The sequence below is a fragment of the Sarcophilus harrisii genome, chromosome 5 (assembly GCF_902635505.1).
Source record: "Sarcophilus harrisii chromosome 5, mSarHar1.11, whole genome shotgun sequence".
NCBI classification, from domain to species: Eukaryota; Metazoa; Chordata; class Mammalia; order Dasyuromorphia; family Dasyuridae; genus Sarcophilus; species Sarcophilus harrisii.
Window position 1 is genome coordinate 10,478,749 of NC_045430.1, and position 22,469 is coordinate 10,501,217.

A 22,469-nucleotide genomic window follows, 5' to 3' on the forward strand; every position below is an offset into this window, starting at 1 on the left:
AGTGGAGGACATGGATACCTTTTGTTTACTAATGGTGTGCTTGGATCTCAAAGTATCACAGAACTTTAAGAATTAGAATTTTTTTTTTTAATTATAGCTTTTTATTTACAGGTTATACGTATGGGTAATTTTACAGCATTGACAATTGCCAAACCTTTTGTTCCAATTTTTCCCCTCCTTCCTCCCATCCCCTCTCCGGGATGGCAGGTTGACCAATACATGTTAAATATGTTAAAGTATAAATTAAATACAATATAAGTATACACGTCCAAACCATTATTTTGCTGTATAAAAAGAATCGGACAAGAATTAGAAATTAAGAAGGCAGTCAGGGACAGTGGAAAAGGTATGGGATTGGTAATCAAAAGCCCTGAGTTCAAATACCCTAGCTTTGCCCTTAATACTTGTGTCACCTTATTCCACCTCTGGCCAGCTCTTACTATTAGGAAGTGTTATTTTCTTATGTTGAAACAATACTTGCCTCCCTCTAACTCATTGCCATCCCACCTCCTTCCAACAACCCGAATTACAGAATGACTGAGCAAATTAAGGTATATCATGTGATGGAATGAACTGATGCAGAGCAAAGAAAGCAGAAACAAAAGAACAACGTATGTAACAACAACACTTTAAGGACAACCACTAAAAAAAAGACTCTAATCAATACAGTGACCATTCCAGAAGAAAGCTGAAAAAGCAAATTACCAACCTCCTGACTGAGGTGAGAGGATAGGGGAATGGGCTCAAGATACAGAATAAGAACTTTCTTTATTGGACTTAACCAGTGTGGGAACCCATTTTGTCTGATCTGCACATTTGTAACAAGGGAGCTAATTTTTCTTTCTCAAGGAAAGGACTAGAAATGATTGGATATGGGAACCTAGTTTGTCTGTGTATATTTGTAACAAAGAGTTAATTTTTCTTTTTTCTTTTTTTTCAAGGAAAGGGCTAGAAATGAAAGTAGCAATAAAAATATACAGAATAAGAACTTTCTTTATTGGACTTAACCAATGTGGAAACCTATGTTGTCTGATCAGGCATATTTGTAATGAAGAGTTAATTTTTCTTTTCTTTTTCAAGGAAAGGGCTAGAAATGAAAGTATCTGCATATGTTTTGGGGGGAAATTGCATATGTCTTGAAAAATAAAAAGCTTTCATAAAAAAAAAAGAAAAAAAAAAAGAAAGAACCAATGAAAAAGATACAGAATAAAAACTTTATTGGGCTTAACCAATGTGGGAAACAATTTTGTCTGCTCATGCATATTTGTAACGAAAGGTTAATTTTTCTTTTCTTTTTCAAGGAGGGGGCTAGAAGTAAAAGTACCAATAAAAAAGAAAGAAAAGAGTGTCTTTCAAGCATTTTTAATGCAAAAAGAACTGAAGGAAGGCCCAAAGGAATCACTAACAATCAGGACAGCTTTGAAAGTTTCATGTTGTATATTGGATTACTTGCTGTCTAGGGGAGGAGAGAGAGGGAAGGGAGGGAGAAAATTTTGGAACACAGGAGTAAATGTTGAAAACTATCTTTACATATATTTTGAAAATAAAAAGCTATTATTTTAAAAAGTTTCATGTTGAATTCTTTAAAATTTTTTTGAGTGAGCTATATAGCATTAAGATGTGCAGCTTTGCTTCCAATCATCTTTATCTGTTCTGCTGTGTATATGGAAATGCTTTTAGCTGGTCTTTGGTCATGTCAGAATTTTATTTTTTAATTTTCTTCTAACATATCAACATTTCTTTTTTCTCCAGAGTAACCAACCTTCACATATCATGGCTTCTGGGCCCCTTACCACCTTGGAATTATCTCAGTCTGCCAACATCCCTCCTAAAATGTGTATTGAACTCACCTGAGTCCCGGGACATATCATAGCTTAGAAGGTTCCTAGAGAGGGATACTCTTAGGAACCAGCCCTTCCACACCTTGGAATCCCCCAAATAAACTTAATCCAAGGACCTAGCACAGACTTCAGAGATGAAAGAAAATATCTAAGTCACAAGATCACAGACCTGGAGCCTGAAAGGACTGCAGCCTCAGTTTACAAACAAGTCACAGCAGCCCAGAGACATTCACTGGTCACAGGTAATAAGGAGCAAAGCCAGCATTTGAACTCAGGATCTTGAATTACAAATTCAGGATTCTATCATATTGTCTTCCTTTAGAAATAAGGAAACTGAAGCCTGGAGACGGGAAGGGACATGAATAGGGACATACTTATCCTAAGTAGTCGATTTGAGAATTGAACCTAGAACTCTAATTCCAAATCTGGCATCCTTTCAACTCTACCAAGCTGCTCAATTCACACCAGACTGCACAGTTCACACCATGCCTTCCGAAAATATGTGATAAACAGATACCAGCCTCCCTCCATAAGGAATTTTCATTTGATTGAAAATCTGACCATGGGATATTAAAGCTGAAAAGGATCTTAGAAATAGTACCATCCAACTGCCTCATTTTACAAATCAAAAAACTGAGACCCATAGAGTGAGCGGCCCAAGGTCACACAGCTAATTAACAACAAAAGTACAATTCAGATCCATCAGTCTTTTCATCAAATCACATTTACTAAGAACCCAGAAATCCCCAGGAAGCTTAAGGAGAACATCAGTCCAGTTCATAGATTATAGGAACATAAGAGGCCAAACAGAAAATCCTTGAATTGAGCAAAGAACATTTTTTCCCAAATGTTTCAATAAGTTTACCCCAATTCTGCATGTCGGGGGGGGGGGGGGGGGGGGGGGAGAGAGGTAGCAGGTATACAGAATCAGCTTGTAACAGAAGTCATTTCTCATTGATAGAGAGATCCAAATGCATGCACACAGACTAAGGACAGATATTGCTTTTCTCCCCTTGAACACATCCATTCTCAGCCCAGGGCCTGGCTAGCCTTAAGCAGGAGGAAACCCCAAAGATAAGCCTAAGAGATGGGATAAACCTAAGAAAGGTAGGAACAATGTCAAAGAAAAGTTGGGAAAAGTTGAATCTACACAGATTCAACATGTAGAGCATGTGTCTGGTGATTCAGAGTTTGCAACTTTTTCCTCATATGTCTTTATATCCTTTTTGTGGATCATAGTTTTCTAGATCCAGAACTAAAAAAGACTTTGACCCAACTCCTTCATGTTACTATTGTTTTCTTTGTTTTTGTGAGGAAATTGGGGTTAAGTGGTTTTGCCCAGAGTCATACAATTAGGAAATGTTAAATGTCTCAGGCTGGATTTGAACTCAGATTCTCCTGACTTCAGGGCTAGTGCTCTATCCAATATGCCCGCTAGCTGCCCCATTATTATTTTAAATAATCTAGATTGGTGCTATTTTTTTCCCAGTCATTTTCCATTTTCCATTTCCATTCTTTTTTTTTTTTCATTTTTTTATGAAAGCTTTTTATTTTTCAAGACATATGAATTGAGCAACTTGGTAGAGTTGAAAGGATGCCAGATTTGGAATTAGAGTTCTAGGTTCAATTCTCAAATCGACTACTTAGGATAAGTATGTCCCTATTCATGTCCCTTCCCCTCTCCAGGCTTCAGTTTCCTTATTTCTAAAGGAAGACAATATGATAACTTCCCAGTAACTCTCCCCACACCCACTAGATCAGTCTCTTATATCAAAGTATAATTAAGCAAAACAGATCAATGTATTGGGCACAACTGACAAGGTATGTCTTGTTCTGCACCCGTAGTCCACCACCTATCTCTGGAAAGAAAGGAATCTGGCTTCCCCATCAGTTCTCTGGAGATAGGGCTGATCAGCACATCAGGGTTGGTTTCTTTGCTTTACCCATCCTGCACAAACCTTCCCAAGTTCCTCTGAATTCTTCATCTTTCCTACTTCTTATGGTGTAATAATGATCCATCCTAGTAACAGATTCCCCCTTTATTCAGCCATTCCCCAATCAATGGGCACCTGCCTCCCTTACGGTTTGTTGCTACCATAAAAAGTACTACTTAAACTCTTTTGGCCCTTTTCCATCTATGGCCTTTTTGAGTTTCTTCATCTGTAAAACAGAGATAACAAAAGCACCCACCTTCCAGGGTTGGGGGAGATAATAATTTTAAAGCACTCAGCATAGTGCCCGGCAGATTGTGGGCAGATCATGACATTATATAAATGTTAGTTATTGTTATTATTATCAATTTATTCTATGCTTATCAGTGGCAAAATTCTGCAGATGAGGAAACTAAAGATCAGAGGTTGTGACCTCCCCAGGGAGACATAACTATATAAGAGGCAGAGGTGAGATTTCTCACTCTTCCTACAGAAAAATAAGGAGGCAGACGAGGCCCAAGAAATGGGGGAAATCCTTAACAGTTAATCACTCCAACAGTAGAATGAGCTGTTTTCTGAAATATGAAGAGTGAAGGAAAAACCATTTAGCTACTCTAGTAGCACCTACTCTGCGCAACATAGCATACTACATACTAGGGACACAAAAAAGAAAAACAGTTCCTGACCTCGGTAAACTCCCGTTCTAATGGGGAGACAACACATCCCATGGTTTCAGATGTAACAGGGGAAGGGACAGCTTGAGAGAGTAGGTGATGTATGCAAGGATTTCAGAAGGATCTCCCCTCACTGAAGGGCTTGAAGGAGGGTCTGGATGATCAACGGTCAGGCTAGAGACAGGATTTTTGTCCGGGTAGAGGTTGGACAAAATGGCTCTGAGGTTTTTGCTAGCTCTGGGATTCTGTAAAAACTACTTTCCCTCTTAAGGCCTCAGTTTCTCCATTTGTAAAGTTTAGGATGAGGCAGCTAGGTGACAGAGCACCAGGCCTGGAGTCACAAAGACTCATCTTTCTGAGTTCAAATCCAGCCTCAGACATTTACTAGCTTTTGACTCTGGGCAAGACATTTAATCCTATTGCCTTATGGACCCACACTTAACACCTATGATCAAAATGGGTCCATGATTTAGACATAAAGAACGAGATTATAAACAAATTGGAGGAACATAGGATAGTTTATCTCTCAGACTTGTGGAAGAGGAAGAAATTTGTGACTAAAGACAAATTAGAGACCATTATTGATCACGAAATAGAAAATTTTGATTACATCAAATTAAAAAGCTTCTGTACAAACAAAACTAATGTAAACAAGATTAGAAGGGAAGCAACAAACTGGGAAAACATCTTCACAGTTAAAGGTTCCGATAAAGGCCTCATTTCCAAAATATATAGAGAACTGACTCTAATTTATAAGAAACCAAGTCATTCTCCAATTGAAAAATGGTCAAAGGATATGAACAGACAATTTTCAGATGATGAAATTGAAATCATTACCACTCATATGAAAGAATGTTCCAAATCATTATTAATCAGAGAAATGCAAATTAAGATAACTCTGAGATATCACTACACACCTGTCAGATAGGCTAAGATGACAGGAAAAAATAATGATGAGTGTTGGAGGGGATGTGGGAAAACTGGGACACCGATACATTGTTGGTGGAGCTGTGAACGAATCCAACCATTCTGGAGAGCAATCTGGAATTATGCCCAAAAAGTTATCAAACTGTGCATACCCTTTGATCCAGCAGTGTTTCTACTGGGCTTATACCCCAAGGAGATACTAAAGAAGGGAAAGGGACCAGTATGTGCCAAAATGTTTGTGGCAGCCCTGTTTGTAGTGGCTAGAAACTGGAAAATGAATGGATGCCCATCAATTGGAGAATGGTTGGGTAAATTGTGGTATATGAATGTTATGGAATATTATTGTTCTGTAAGAAATGACCAGCAGGATGAATACAGAGAGGCTTGGAGAGAATTACATGAACTGATGCTAAGTGAAATGAGCAGAACCAAGAGATCATTATATACCTTAACAACGATACTGTATGAAGATGTACTCTGATGGAAGTGGATTTCTTTGACAAAGAGACCTAATTCAGTTTCAATTGATCAATGATGGACAGAAGCAGCTACACCCAAAGAAAAAAACACTGGGAAATGAATGTAAACTGTTTGCATTTTGGTTTTTTTTCCTGGGTTATTTCTACCTTCTGAATCCAATTCTCCCTGGGCAAAAAGAAAACTGTTTAGATCTGCACACATACATTGTATCTAGGATATACTAGGACATATTCAACATATATAGGACTCCTTGCCATCTAGGGGAGGGGTGGAGGGTGGGAGGGAAAAATCGGAACAGAAGTGAGTGCAAGGGATAATGTTGTAAAAAAAAAAAAAATTACCCTAATCCTATTGCCTCAGTTTCCTCATCTGCAAAATGAGCTAGAGAAGGAATTGGCAAGCTACCCCAGTATCTCTGCCAAGAAAACCCAAATGGAGTCCCAGTCAGACATTACTGAAAATGATGGAACAAAAATGTTTGAGATAATACTCCCTACCCTGCTTCCTTCACAGGGTTATTGTGATTCAAATGAGAAAGTCAGTGTGGAAATGGTTCAGTCATAAAGTGAGAGGTTACTGTGGGTCATTCTTGTGGCTCCATGTCTTATCTCACCAACCAGATTATAAACTCTGGGAGTTCAGAGTCCAGCTCTCCCATCTCTCTATCTTCACTTCTGTGCCTAAATACAAGACCTTGAACACAGTAGGGACTTTGTTAATGTTTGCTGAATGACTTAATCAGCTGCAATTGGGGATTAGAGAAAAAAAGGAAATATACAACTTGTGTGAATGTGAAAGGGAAGAAGAGACTGAGTGGGCACCGGGGAAAGAGAAAGGCTCCAGATGGGCAATGAGCCAATTGTTTTCAGATACAGCAAATGTGGAAATTGGCTTTACTAAATATATTTGTTACAGGGGATTTTCTTTTTTTTTCCCCAATGAGAGTGGATATAAGGAAAGCCTGGGGGAGAGGAGGAGGAACGGTATAGCATAGGGGGGAAAGGAGAAGAAAGAGAAAGAGGAAGGCAAAAAAGGAGGAAGAGGAGGAGAAGATGGGGGAAAAAGAAAGAAGAGGAAGAGGAGAAGGAAAAGGAGGAAGAGGAGGAGGAGAAGGAGGAGGAAGTAGAGAAAGAAGAACAAGAAGAAGGAGAAGGAGAAAGAGGAGAAGACAGAGAGACAGAGAAGGGGGGAAGGAAGAGATGGTGAGACAAGAAGAACAACAACAACAACAACAACAAAAACAAGAAGAAGAACAACAACAACAAAAAGAACAACATGAAGAACAACAACAACAAAAAGAATAAGAACAACATGAACAACAACAACAAAAAGAACAACAACAACAACAAAAAGAACAAGAACAAGAAGAACAACAACAAAAAGAAGAAGAAGGTTATTGAGGCATCTTTCTTTTTTTTAATGCAGAAAGAAAAAGTTCAGGAAAAAAAATTTAGGCAAGCAGGAGAACTTTGAAACTTGCAAGGTGAACTTATTAAATATTTTAAAGAAAAGCAGGATGTCCAGAAGAGTTTCACATCCAATCCTATTTTGCTGCTCTGCTATGGATATGGGAATGCCCATCTTATTTGGTGCTTGTTCGGGACAGAATAAGAGTAATTACAGAAAAAAAGGAGACATTTCTCTGAGCTTCCTTTCACAAAAGCTGGAAGGAGGAAGTGTAGGAGTCCCTCATCTAATGCAATGAATAAGCACTACTGCTTAGAGTCTTTCAATACAAGTCCCCACCACTTCCCCAGCTAGCCAATGAGGAGCAGCTCTCATTGGTAGGAAGTTTTCTTTTAAATTAAGCCCAAATCTGCCTTCACAACATCTAGGGCTGTGGAAAACAAGTCTGATCTCTCATCCAAGAGAGACTTTATATCAGAATAGAATTGGAAAGATATCTGGACTGAAAGTCAGAAGAGAAATGGCAAACCCATTTAGTTTAAATGTCCCAACATGGAGCTTCAGCTCCTCTGTCTTTATAATGGGGATATCTATACCTCAACAATTAGGTACAAAGAAGACAATTTACAAAAACTTCAGAGGGCCATAGAAATGTGAGGTGTTCATTCGTTCATTCATGTCACATAACAGCAATAAGTCTCTTCTTCTCAGTTACTAAATGGGGGATTAAGGTCTCCCCCTGCATCCAAGGCCATCTCGAGGTATCCTGGTCTATTCTGCCACATTTACCCAGATGGCTCTGGAAGAGAGAGTAAGGTTAGTGACTTTGCCCTCCCTCACTTAAATCCCATTCACTTGCATGTCATAGTATCCCTCTCTGATATCATAGTCTTCTTCAAGAATCAAAGGCAAACAACAACATTTGGGGGAACAACCCCTAGATGAGATTCCCAGTATTTCATGCAGAGTCTCAGGACAACAGGTCTTGTATGTGAGGCAGTAGGAGCTGGTGATCAATATCAGAGACACATGAAGAAAGCATAAAATTTATGGAATTGTAAAAGTAATCGAACCAGTGTAGGCTGTTTGAAACCATTTTTCTCATCCTAATCCTAGGAAAAAGGGGAAGGGGGTTGGTTGCAAAAAATATAGGACTATGTGAGACCAGGGCCAGGGCAGGAAAGAGAGACAGGAATATTGTATCCAATGTGCTTCAGGAGTTAAAGGCTAACATAAAGAGACCAAAAGCCCAAATATGAAATCTGGAATAAAAAAAAAAAAAAAAATCAATGGCTCCAAAGGGCAAGTGAACAAAAGGCCCTGGGGAAATGGAACTCACCTAGATTCCCAGAGTGAACAATGAATTAAAATTAAAAGCAAAGAAAACGAGATATGGCAACCAGAATTTGCCATTGACTATGTAGTCAATGTAGGATCCTGAGCAAGCCCTTACCCTCTCTCTGCCTCAGCCCATGAAACAGGCACAGTGAACTTGCACCCTTTCCTCATTGGACCTCATTATGAGGAAAACATTTTGGAAATGATAGAAACGTGAGCTCTTTTACATCATCATCATTATCATCATTATTTCACATCCAAAGCAACACTTGTTCCCATAATGTAGCTGACATTTCAAGGGCCCCACCCAGCATCCCCTGAAATCATGATTGTACTTAATATGGACCTCCACTTTTCCTCCTTTTTTTTTTTTAGGCTGGCTCCCTATCTTGGCCAGGCTACAAATACATTGGATGGGCATGGGAGCTTGGACCTGCTCCACTTCCCACGTGCATTGGTAGCCTCTCCTTGGGCCACCCAATGGCTCTCTGTTCTCAAGAGGCTTACAATGTTGCTGCTGGACACCCAATTGGTTTAACTCACTTTAGCTCAAACTCCCAAGCTCAAACAATGGACCAGCCCCAGACGCTCTGGTAGCGAGGATGCCAGGCTGGCTTGTTCCAACACGCCCGACATTTTCTCCTCTTACGACTACTCCCAACAGATCTAATTGGTGAACTTCACTCCAGATTGCAATGACAATATTAACAGCGGACATTTTAAAAATACTTTACACTTACAAACACGCTTTACATATATGAACTTGGTTGATCCTCATGACAGCCCCTGGAGAGACCCAGGCTGACTTGCCACACGTTTCTGTCGTTCAAGGACCGACCTTGCTAAGGATGGAGAGGTTCATCACCAGAAAGTTGATCACTGGGCAATGATCCTTTTCAGCCATAGCAATGTAGGGGTTCGAGATGGGCTGGTCATTCGGCAGGAGAGAAGAATCGATGATGGATATCCCTGTGTCCCATCGATGTCCTTGATGTCCAAAGAAGCAGAAGACCTTCATCTTACTGTGTAGACGGACGCCCTGTGGAAAACTGGTGAAGGGACATGGATGGACATTGCCCTGGGTGGGCTACAGCCTGCATCTTTGCAGCAAATACCCATGTGGCTCAAACAAAACATCAAACAAACAAGGCAAAGTGTGCTCAGCAATCTTGAAATATAAATGTTAGCTATTTTATGACTACTGTTATAATTAGTTATATAAATAACTGAAGAAGACCACGTACTGATCATAAGATCATACTTCTAGATCAAACTCAGAGGTTGTATAGTCTAACCTCATTTTACAGAGGAAGTAATCTGACCAAGGTTACATAGATCCTAAGAGACCACATCAGAGAATTAAGGATTTAGACTCAACTCTATGTAGTCCACACCCCACATTTTATAGACGAGGAAACCCAAGCCCAGGGAAATAAGTTACTTTGAATCATGTGACTTCCTAGCCATCCGGTCTAACTCTCTCATTTTACAAATAATAAGACCAAGGCTCAGGGAAAAAGGGCAATTTGCCTGGACCACAAGTGTCCATACTAGGTATCCTTAGTAGGAATTCAATTCCAGAAAGAGCCAGAACTCTTTCTACTACAGATGAAATTTAAAAAAACAAAAACTTAGGAATAAGATCTTCCCACAAGTCCCATCACCATCATCATTATCATAACAGTAATAATAATAGCTAACATTTATACAGGACCAACAATGTATCAGTCACTGTGCTAAACACTTTACAAATATATCATACAATCCACATTGTATTATGTAATATGGATACATATTATCCACATTTTACATTTGAGGAAACAGAGGCAAACAGAAGCTTAGTAGCCTGCCCAGGATCACACAGCTAGGAAGTGTCTGAAGCTGGATTTGAATTCAGGTCTTCCAGACTCCAAACCCTATACTCTATCCAATATAGTGCCATCCGGCTGCCTCCACCAGTAAGGGTGAGGCAGGAAGATGGGGTTATTTGTAATTCTACTAAAGGCTAGGAGTCTGATTTATTCAATTGAACTAGTCATAGGTAATTATATATATATATATATTATTTGCTGAATTATAGGAACCCAGAATCCAAGAAATGAAAAGGCCTTCAGAAGCCAAATGCTCCAGCTTATAGCTTGCCACATATATATAGCACCTACAACAAGTGATCCTCCAGCTTCCCCTTGAAGACCTATAGTGATGTGGATCTAACTCTCTCCTGAGACAGCCTATCACGGGACAGGGCAGCTCTCATCGCCAGGAAATTGGCTCCCAATTTCTTTCTGAATCTGAATCTATTCCTGTGGTCTCCACCTCAGCCTCTCGGTGAGCATCAAGGTGTATAGTCTATGTAGGCATTGAGAAATGTCTACTGTGATGGGGTCCTGAGTAATTGGTGAGATTGACAGAGAGGGACTGGACTATTGATGGAATTGCTTCCTGGGGCAGGCAGGGAAGGGCACTGATGGGGAGCAGCTTAGCCTCAGTCCCACCCTCTGTGGAGGTCATGGGCAGCCTCTCCTCACTACTCAGAAATCCAAGAAATGTCAAATTCCTGAAGTTAATTTTCCCCTATAAATCTGTCCGTGGCTCATGCCATCTTCACCAAACCCCTTGAGTTACAGCTTGCCATGGCACTCTGATCCGTGGTGTCTTTCTCTCATCCCACTATGTCTCATGATGTCTTTCTCCATCTTATAACTAACTCTTTTAGAATTTTTTAAGAGTCTTTTATAGAGGCTAAACTCCTCTATAGATTTAGCCTACCAACAAAGGACATACTTGAACCTCATGGGGTCTTCCCTTTCTCCTGGTTAATTGTGAGTTCCACTGGAGGACTTGTCTTTTCCATCATTAATTGTTAAAATCACTTTCCTTGCTAACAATATGCTCTCCCTTCTCTCATATTTATCACTCCTGGTGTCTATTATATATTTTTATTTTGTCTGTAATCTCTTCTCCTAAATAAATCTACCTTCTGCCAAAGAAAATGATCAGTGTGAATTTTTCCCATGATCAAACCCCAACATTTGGTGCTTACAATCTCATCATTTGATGCTGAACCCCAAACACATCATTTGCTCTCCTAAATCACATCATATTGGATGAATGAAGAATAAAGAGCTCTAACAAAACACAAATGCCTTCAAAAAGAGAAATGCCCCAGTACTTCACTGAGCTTGCCTGGCACACAGTAGGTGCCAAATAAATGCTTGTTGGTTGGACAGACAGATAACTGAAAGCAAAGTCTTAAGAGAAAAGAAAATAGGATGGGGAACAGAGAGGCCCCAAGCTTAAGGCTCCCTGAACGGAAAGCCGATGTCCACAATGTATATAACAGCTCTAGGAAAGGTCAAGGCTGGCACCAACTGAATGATACTTCAGAGGGCTACAGAGGTGGCTCATTCCACCTTTGGACAGCATCAATGATTAGCTAGCTTTTCTTTAACGAAACCAAACTTAAATTTGCCTCTTGTTGACTTTAAACTATTGCTCCATTGCTCCTCAAACCAGGAGTCTAAACTCTCCATAGGAAGACAGCCTTTCAAATACAGAAAGACATCCATAATGCCCCACACTGTTTCCTTTTTACGTTAAACATCCCATTTCTATCCTTCGATCTTCAACAACAACAAATTTAACTGTGGAAACAAAAGCTCTGGCTTTGGAAACTGAGAACCTGCTTCAAATCTCACCTCTGACATTTTCTATATGTATGACCTCAGACAAGTCATTTCACCTTCCTGATCTTTAATTTCCTCACCTGGAGTAATATTATTTCCATTTTACATATGAGGAAATAGGCCCATAGAGAGGCAGTCACATAATTAATAATTGACTACGGCAGAATTTGAACTTGGGTCTTCCAGGGATCTATCCACTCAGGACCTTTCAGACTGCTTCCACCTCTAGACTGATGATCCTCCAATCCCATGACTCTTAAAACACCACTTTTATTGAATGTAAATCAACACATCATGTTCACTTCTTTTTTGTTTTTTTCTCTCCTGTAGTTTTTTTTCTTTTTGTTTTGATTTTTCTCTTTCAACATGATTCATAAAGAAATGTGCATTTTAAAAGTTAATATACATGTACATCCAGAAAAAAATAAATAAATAGATAAAAATAACTTTACAAACCAATTTAATAATTTTTCAAAAAAGACATTGCTCTTAGTAATGAATTGAACCAGCTACACCCAGCGAAAGAACTCTAGGAGATGACTATGAACCATTACATAGAATTCCCAATCCTTCTATTTTTGTCCACCTGCATTTTTGATTTCCTTCACAGGCTAATTGTACACTATTTCAAAGCCCGATTCTTTTTGTACAGCAAAATAACTGTTAGGACATGTAGACATATATTGTATTTAACATATATTTTAACATATTTAACATGTATTGGTCAACCTGCCATCTGAGGGAAGGGGTAGGGGGAAGGAGGGGAAAAGTTGGAACAAAAGGTCTTGCAATTGTCAATGCTGAAAAATTACCCATGCAGATATCTTGTAAATAAATAGCTATAATAAATAAAGCTATAATAAAATAAATAGCTATAATATAAATAAATAAATTTTAAATTTAAATAAAATAGCTATAATAAATAAATAAAAATATTTATAAATAAAAAGCTATAATAAAAAAGGAAAAAAAAAAACATTGCTCTTGCCCACTCTAGACAAGAAATGACCTTGGCTGCCCCATGGAGTTCTCCATAGAGTCTCTCTGGCCACGTGGGTGGGAGTAGCAAGGTGCCACAGTGGATGAGCACCGAGACCAGAGTCAAGAAGCCCTGATTTCAACTCAGGCCTCAGACACAAGCTGTGTGACCCTCTATGCCCATGGTGAAGTAGTCCGTTTGATGATGTAATTCCCTATCATTCCCTTCACTTCTTATCTAAGGTTTGATCCTCTCCAGGGCCAGCTGCCAATTAATGTGCAATTTGGTCTGACTTATGAAGGGCACTGCCATTTTAGCGGGATATGAGGCCAGAACTCTCCATTCATCGTTCAACAAGCACTCCAGAGAATTTAGAGCTGGGAAGGAATCTTAGGGGCTTGAGGAAACGGAGGGACAGAGAGACAAAGTGATCCCGCATCAGTCACAAGTGGCAGATTTAAGATTGGAAATCAGGTCCTATGGATTCTTTCCATACCGCATTCATTCTGATCTTGGGAACATGGAAAAAGAGATTGGGTAATTGCAGCCAACTAAATGAGGAATACACGCTGCCTTAATGGTGTACGAGCAATATATTTGTTGAGAATGCTTTAGAGGTTTCTCTTAAGGCATAAGGCCTCTGCATTTGCTTCCAGCTGTTTGATTCTGGGCTTCTGTGATTCAGAAGCAGTCTCTGACTCTCTAAGGCTAATAAAAAGCCAGTGAAAGTATTAATGAGCCCATCCCTCCCACTATTAAAGGGCTGACAGGAGGCCCTTACTTATTGGCTCTGCTGCAGATGGCTTCCCATTTGCCATTCTTGGTCAGATGGCGTGACATGAACAAACAACTCCAGAGAATTCATCTGCCACTCAATGCTCCTGACCTCTCAAGGCACTAGCTATCTGTGCCAGGGGACCTCAGATCAAGGAATCTTAGATCTGTAGGTAAAAGGACTCTTAACTTCCTCATTTTAATGATGAGGAAGCCAAGACAAAGGCCGAGGGACTGGCCCAAAGCTCCCTGGTCAGGCAGTGTCTGGGAGAGGATTTATTTGGGAGCTCTTTCTGAATCCAATTTCACAGCCCTATCTTTTCAGTGTGGGAAGGCCTTGGATCCCCAGAGACTGTAAGGGGAGGAAGCAGTTCTTTTGCTTCTCCCATCTTCCCCTAGGATCCCTAGTTCTACAGCGTGTTCTTGAGAACACGAATGATATCCAGTTGGTAACAATACTCCCTGTTAATAGTAGTATTGGTGTTATTCCCATTTAACAGATGGCAAAACTGAGTTTCAGAAAGAAGTGCTTGAGCCATATTCATAGGTAACAGGGTCCAGAGTCAAGACTACAGAGTCCCCATCCAATAGTCTTTTTTCCACACCCAGGATGATTCAATAAATGTAGGTCAAATCAAATTGACCCTGATTATACCCCTGAGTTAAAAATGAGCTTTCCAGCCCAGAGTTCCAGTTAATATTAACAGAGGCAAAACTTGGTAATGGGAAGAGCCTCAATCTTTCAATCAGAAAAGACATGAGCTCACTGAAGAATGACCATGAACTTGGGAAGCAAAGCAATGAAGAAAACTGGCTGAGCATCCTTAAGGGGTCTGGGAAATTATCAGGAGACTCGGTGGGAATGAAAGTAACTGATTCACAAGGAGAGTGATTTGTATTGATTTTTTAATATTCTCGATGAAAAAAAAATGTAATTGAAATAATAAAGGAAGGAAAACTGAAAAGGAAGAAAAAAAGAAGGAAAGAAAGGGGGAAAGAAACAATCAAGAGAGCAGAAGAAAGGAAAGGGGAACAGGGAAAGAAAGAAAGGGGGAAGGAGACCTTGAGTTTGAGTTGAACTTCCAGCAGGTGTGAGGATTAAACAGCTGTAGTTTTTACAGTTATTGTTAAACTTCTTTAATCTTCCACCCTCCACTCCCCACCCCCAGGGCCCAGCACAGAAATGATAAACCCACAGTACCTCAGTAAACACTAACTGGTTCACTGAGGGAATCCATGTTTGTATAGTATCACAGAAAGAGGGCAGGGCACGGAGTCCAGTCTTTGTGCTTCATTTATGGCATATTTTAAAACAAATCTAGATTTGCATTAGAACAAATCAGGTTCAAATGAGAACTTAATGCAAGTTAAAATAAGCAAGATCAGAGATACAAAGAAAGGCCATTCAAAGTCAGAAAGATCATTTCTCTTTTTTTTTTTTTTAAAAGAAAGATCATTTTTCAAATAAATATTGTATCACTGTCCCTTTCCAACAATGCCCCAGCCTCCACTCCATAACAGAAGTTTTCCTTGTAACAAAGAAATTAGTTAAGCAAAATAAATCGGTGCACTGGCCAGTCTCACAATGCATACCGCATCCAGCCCCCCGTAGCTCACCACCTCTCTGTGAGAAAGGGAGAAACATGGTTCACCACCAGTTCTCTGAATTCAAGATTGATTACTGGATAGATCAAAGTTCTGAGCTCTTTCCATGTTGTGAAAGAGGAATTATTTCTGGCAAAGGTGATAAAGGACCGGATGTTTCATGGAACTACTCATATCACTTTCATTTGCCAATATATTATATTCTACCCTCACCTCTTCCCTATCCAAAAAGACATCTTCTGTGATTAGCATTTCTAACAGCCGTTGTGGCCCAATGGGAAGAGTTCTAGGTCAGAAGTCAGGGGCTCTGGGTTCAAATCCTGTCTCTGCCACTTATCACCCATGTGACTGGATGCATTGTATCCCTATTTGAAAAATGAAAGAAAGAGACCTAATCTCTAAACTCCCTTTCTGTTTTACATTAATGATCCTCAAAGGCCGAGGATCATCATCTAGGTCAGCACCTAATCCCGAGGCATTTAACACATTTTTCTTATTATATAATCATGATAATTCATCTCTCCGGGACTATCTCCCATCAGACCCCAATGGAGACAGTCCAAGAGCGCTAGAAATAATCATGTGTCCCATACCACTGACTGCTGCTTTCAGCCCAACCCCCAGAATCCCCTCAAAGGAGGAGTAACCCCCATGGAGAATAGAACTGCCAAGTTTGTCCCCACCCACCTCAACCACTGAGCAGCTGCCCTGAATGGGCAGGGAAGCCTCAAAGAAAGACTTTGGGATCTTAGTGCCCCAGACCAGAAGCCCTGCTTTCAGCCTGGCTCCCATAACCAGTCTCCAGGGGCAAAATCTTTGCGGAGATGGGAGTCAGCAACTGCCACTCTACAAGTGATGCTTCCTTAGCAGTGAATTGAAAGCTGAGTAAAAAGAGTTCTCACCATCACAACCCTTGTGCCTGTCAAACGGCCCATCATCAAAGACTGATGTGGCTTTATCAGTAGAAATAACATTAAAGAAGATGCACTGCCATTTCCCACTGGATCCTAAGGCCCACGGAGCCCTGCCATCTTCCCTGCAGCTGAAACTATTGCTAGTGTTACCCTTCCATTTAATGTGACCTCAATAATTCAAGGAAATTCCAATAGACTTAGATGCATCCAGAGAGAGAACTATGGAGGACAAATGTCAATCAAAGCATAGCATTTCCCCCTTTTTTTCTGTGGTTGTTGTTTGTTTGTTTTTTCCTTCTCATGTTTTTCTTCCCTTTTGATCTGATTTTTCTTGTGCAATATGACGAATATGGAAATACATGAAGAACTGCACATGTTTAACTTATATCGGATTGCTTGCTATCCAGGGGAGGAAGAGGGAAGAACACACAAGGTTTTGCAAAGGTGAATGTTGAAAATTATCTCTTCATGTGTTTAGAAAAATAAAATACCATTAAAAAATTTTAAAAGCTACCTTGTTTATATGATGACAATATTGTAAAGGCACAACAATTTTGAAAGGCTTAAGAACTCTGATCAACTTTCTTGTATAGCAAGATAACTGTATAAATATGTATATATATTGTATTTAACATATACTTTAACATATTTAATATGTATGGGATTACCTGCCATCTAGGGGAGAGGGTGGGGGGAAGGAGGAGAAAAGTTGGAACCGAAAGTTGTGCAAGGGTCACAGATGTTTTATATATAAAAAGCTATAATAAAATAAACAAAAAAATAAATAAATAAAGAGCTCTAATAAAATAAATAAATAATGAATTTTTAAAAAAAAAGAATGCTGATTAACACAATGATCAACCACAATTCCAAAAGTCTCATGATGAAACGTACTACCCACCTTCTGATGGGGAGCTGATGGACTGAGAGTGCAGAGGGAGGCACATGGGGAGGGGAGGAAATGGAAGAGAGAGCTGGAATATAGCCAATGAGGGAACTTGTTTGGCTTGACTATATAGTCTTAGAATAGGTTTTATTTTTCTTGCTTTCTCAGTATAAGGAGTAAGATTGGAAAAAGAGGTGGGAGGGAGAGAATAAAAGCCTGAAGATAAAATAAAATGGAATTTTTAAAGAAATTTTTTTTTTTTAAATGAGAGTTTCTTGAGAACAGCTAGTCTTGCTTTTCTGTTGGTTGGCACAGTGCTTTATACATAGTAAATACTTCGTGCTTTTTCATTCATTCATCATTTATAAGATTTAAAGTATCTTCATCATGCCAGTCCCAAGAGATAGGCAGTGCAAATAAGTATCAAATACCCCCATTTTACAGATAAGGAAACTGACTTACCCTCCACATCTCTCTTGCAAACCATCTGCCAGTATAGCTAATTCCACTCCGCTCCTATAGGCTCATTATCCTTGGTCTTCAACTGTCAACTCCTAATTTTCATGGGAGAGAAGGGTAGCGGCAGTCGATCATCCAAGAGTTATTTACACTTGGACCTGCTGGCTGTTTTCTGTTCCCATCCTGGTTGCCTAGAGCTTTTAATCCAGTTCCTCAGCCTTCCCAGAGCCTGCCTCCAATCACCAGGTCACAGGGAGGGGATGTCCAAAGGTGGAAGGAAACAGGTACCTAAGGGACTTGTGGTAAAGTTTGCCTCCCTGCTGTCAGACTGCAGGAAGGTAGGTGTGTGTGTGTGTGTGTGTGTGTGTGTGTGTGTACACATAAGGTAATGAAAACAAGGACATCAGTAAGACATTTAATTTTATAAAAATGGGGAAAAAAAAATTGAAGGTGGACTGGGGGAGGAGTAAAAGCACTAGTCTGAATCATCTGAGTTCATGACCGTGACCTTGGACAAGGTACTTTCCTTCTCTCACCCTGTTTCCTCATTTAGTAAAATTTGGATAACAACCTATATTCTATATCACAGGACTGTTAAAGAGGATCAAATGAATCTATATATTAAGACTTTGTGGCTATAAGATATCATGGATGTCTTCTGCTGCTGTTGCAATCCAGAAGTAAATAAATAAATAAACTGATGAATGAATAAACAAACAAATAAAAGGGCTTCTCCAGTAGGAGAGGGAACAAGAAAAAGTACAGACAGGCTGGTGTGATCAAGCAGAATTTGGACCTGAGTCAAAATCCCGCCTCTGACAGTAATCCCTGTTGTAATAATAGATGAGTCACTTTGGTGACTGAATCTTCACCCTAGAACCTCGGTTTCCTCATCTGTTAAATGGGATAATACCATATCCATCTCACAGTATTACTGTGAGGTCCAGATGAAATAATAAATGTAAAGAACTTTTAAAAATATTAAAGCACTCTACAGAAGAGGAAAAGGAAGAAATCTACCCTGTCTACCTCACAGGCTTCTCAGTCCACATATAAAGAGATAAATGGACAGGTCCCATTTTACCCTCTCCTATAAAGTCCTTCTCAGATTTAACACCATAATAAAAACTCTTAATGTCTATCAGATGTTAAGCTTTACCATTAATGTAGGATAGGCAGTTTTTTAGGCCCAGCAATTCCTGAAAACAACTTACTAAATCCCTTCTTCAAGAAGCTTCAATGGCTCCCTATGACCTCTAGAGTCAAATAGACATTTGTCTGTTTGGCATTTAAAGCCTTTCCCAATTGGCTTCGAACTTTCCTTTTCCATAATTCCCTTTCTTATTATTATGTAATAATATATTATTCTCCTTTACACATTTTGGGGTCCAGTCAAACTGGTTCATTTGCTGTTCCCTCCCCATCTCCTCCCCCAGGCCTGAAATGCTACTTCCCCACATCCACCTAAGATTCCTTGATTCCTTCCAGGATTCAGCTCATAGGCAACTTCCCCAGGAAGTCTCTCCTGGTCTCCTCCCTACTCTAACTCTGGGGGCTATCTGTTTCAGCTTTGTGGCCTCGGTCCTATGAGATTATATGGTGACAGGATGCGGGTGGGGGTGGGGCAAGCCTAGACTCTCAATGGCCCAGGTTCAAATGCTGCCAGATTCTGGTCAAGTCACTTAGTCTCTGAGTGTCTCAGGCAACTCTCAAAGATTCTAAATGATATACAAATTGCCACTGTACATCAACGGAAAAAGTTTCCTTGTGTCGACAAAATTATGGGTCCGAGACAAAGAAAAGAAATCTCTTAACATCTCTAGCGTGTGAGATGCACAGAATAAATGTTTGCTGCCACTTGACCTTGGAGAAGAAAACAATTTGGAATCACATGAGAAAAGTCATGACACTGTTCATACCCCTTGATCCTGAGATCCCACAGTTGGACAAAGAGTTCAATTACACAAAGGTCCCACGTACGATAAAATATTATGGAAACAAAACCAAATAAGCCATTCTGGATGCCCATCGACTGGACAAGAGCTAAGTAAAATGGCAGACAGCTACTGACACAGTGGTTAGAGCTATGAGTCTAGAGACAAGAAGACTTGAGTTCAAATCCAGACTCAGATGCTTACTAGCCATATGACCCTGGACAAGTCTGTTTGCCTCAGTTTCCTCATCTGTAAAATGGGATAATAACAACTACCTGGGGAGTGGGGGAGTGGGGGAGTGGTAAGAATCAAAAGAAGTATTTGTAAAGTCTTAGCACAATCCCCAACAAATAGTAGACGTTACATCCATGCTAGCTTTTAGTAGTGGACTCATTTTCACAGCTACAGGACCAAAAGAAAAATGTACACCATGACTCAAAACATTGTATACAGATACAACAAAATAGTTAATGTCAGATGGTATCCAGAACCCTCCGCTCAGTTTACAATCAACAATCTACTCTTTCTGAGCATATACAGTGTAACAAGGCTGAGTTTGGCTGTTTTATCTACTACCGGCCCCCCCAAGTACAATGTATCACGATGTTTACTTTTAAGAGTCATTGTAACCTCTAAAAGAAGCTGACCAGCAAAGGACCATTGAATTTTCCCTTCAGAGGACAAAGAACATAGGGTACATTCCCAGCTGAAGCCAGGGTGATGTAGCCCAGTGAAAAATGACCCTTTTCCTCCGTCATGTGGATAGAGGCAAGTAGGGGAAGCAATAAACTTGAAGTCAGGAAGAGCTGAGTTCAAATTCAACCCCACTTTCAACAGCTCAGAAAATTATTTAATTACTCTAAGACCTAGTTTTCTCATCTGTAAAATGGGGGTAATGACAATGACAGACATCATACGGAATTGCTGTGTGAAGATCAAGTAAAAAAAAAAACACATATGGAACTTTCAAACACAACATAAATGCTTATTATTGTTGCTAATAATAATTACCCCTCGCCCTGTATGATCTATATGCAATACTGCATGTATTGTAGACACCGTCGATTTGTTGGTTAGTTTCCTTTTCAAATTCTTTGTAATTTTTATACCAAAGTAGCTATTTATAGTTGGGTTCTTTTTTATGTTTGCTCACTCATTGTATTTTGCTTTATTTTAGCAGCCTATTATTATAATAATTGTTATTATAATCAAGTTTTAATCCCAAATTGAAGCCCTAGGCCTTAGGTCCTCCTTACTGTTATTTGCAATTTCATTTTTAAAAAAAATTCATCCTTTTTTATTATGTCATACTATGGAAATGCTTGTTTTATTCCCAAAATTAAATATATGTATTTTTAAAATTCTTTGTAATGAGGGATGACTAACTGGAGTGAGAGGGAGAGTTATATCACATTATTGCAAAACACTGGAAGCCACCGAAATGTCCAACAGTCAGGGAATGATGAAATAAATCATGACCAGTGAAGATAATGAGACACTCTTATTAAATCAAAGAGGAACACGGAGAAATCCAAAAAGAGGCTTCCAAAATATTTAAAACAAAAAACAAAGATGATGGAAAACTGGAAGATAGCCATATATGTATTTTTCCAAACAGTCTTCCAATTAATCTCTTTCTACCTCACTTTCCTCATTTATATAATGGAGATAATCCTAGCAACCACTTCATAAAATTGTTGGGAGAAGAGGCATATAATCAAATGAGATAATGATATAAATGTCATTACTAATTGTCTAGACCATTCTGCCCATGGCATCCCCTCATTCAAATTTCAATGGCTCAGGGGTAGTTGTTGCAATAGACAGAACACCAGCCCTGGAGTTAGGAAAACCTGAGTTAAAATCTGACCTAGCGGTGTGACTTTGGACAAGTCATTTAATCCTGAGTGCCTCCAAAAAATTTTTTTTTCCAGTGGTCCTCTTCTGCTTCTCAGATAAAATAGAATCACCTTGGTTTGAGTTTTAAAACCACTCACAATCTGGTCCCAAACTGTCTCTCCAGTTTCATTGCTGCTATTCCTTTTCCCACACTCCAAGGTCCAGTCCAATGGACCACTTCTCTTTTTCATAAATGGCCCTCAATCCTCTGCTCTTACCCTGACCATCCCCCACACCTGGAATACATTCCCTCCTTATTTCTGCCCCACTTTTGAGATTCAGCTTATGCCTTCCTGAAGGCCCCAGTTGTCTGTTCCCAACTTCCCAAACTACCCTGTTTTCCAATATGTTCCCCCAAGAGAACACAAACTCTCGAGAACAGGGATTGGGTGTCTGCCTTTTTATCCCTAGGAATTAGCACGGTGTCTGGCATACAGTAGGTGCTAAATACATGATGAATTCTTGATTGACAAAATCCTGGTTTGATCCACCATGCAAATCATTTCCCCTGTCTGACCTTCAAATTTCTTCTTCATAAAATGAGGCTAATAGTGCTTACTTACTGCTCCGATTTGTTATGGGAAAAGCACTTTGGGACATGTCAAGGCTTATAGAAACATGAGATCCTCATTCTGAATGCCCTCCTTGGGTAGGACACTCCCTGGGTATGAGTTTACACATCTGTAAAATGGAGGAAGTTGGAACAGATGCTTTCAAAGACCTCTTCCAGATCTA

The 22,469-nt window shown here is 39.7% G+C and overlaps 1 protein-coding gene across 3 annotated transcripts in view; it reads right to left on the reverse strand.

Annotated features, from left to right (window-relative positions):
- Positions 1-22,469, reverse strand: part of ZC3H7B (zinc finger CCCH-type containing 7B) — a 93,168-nt gene that overhangs the window by 62,031 nt on the left and 8,668 nt on the right. For all 3 annotated transcript variants that reach the window (XM_031938819.1, XM_023505345.2, XM_031938818.1), the window contains exon 2: positions 17,905-17,996. In XM_031938819.1, coding sequence (XP_031794679.1) covers positions 17,905-17,913 — 9 coding nt within the window. In that variant the 5' untranslated portion in view covers positions 17,914-17,996. The remainder of the gene's footprint in view (positions 1-17,904; positions 17,997-22,469) is intronic.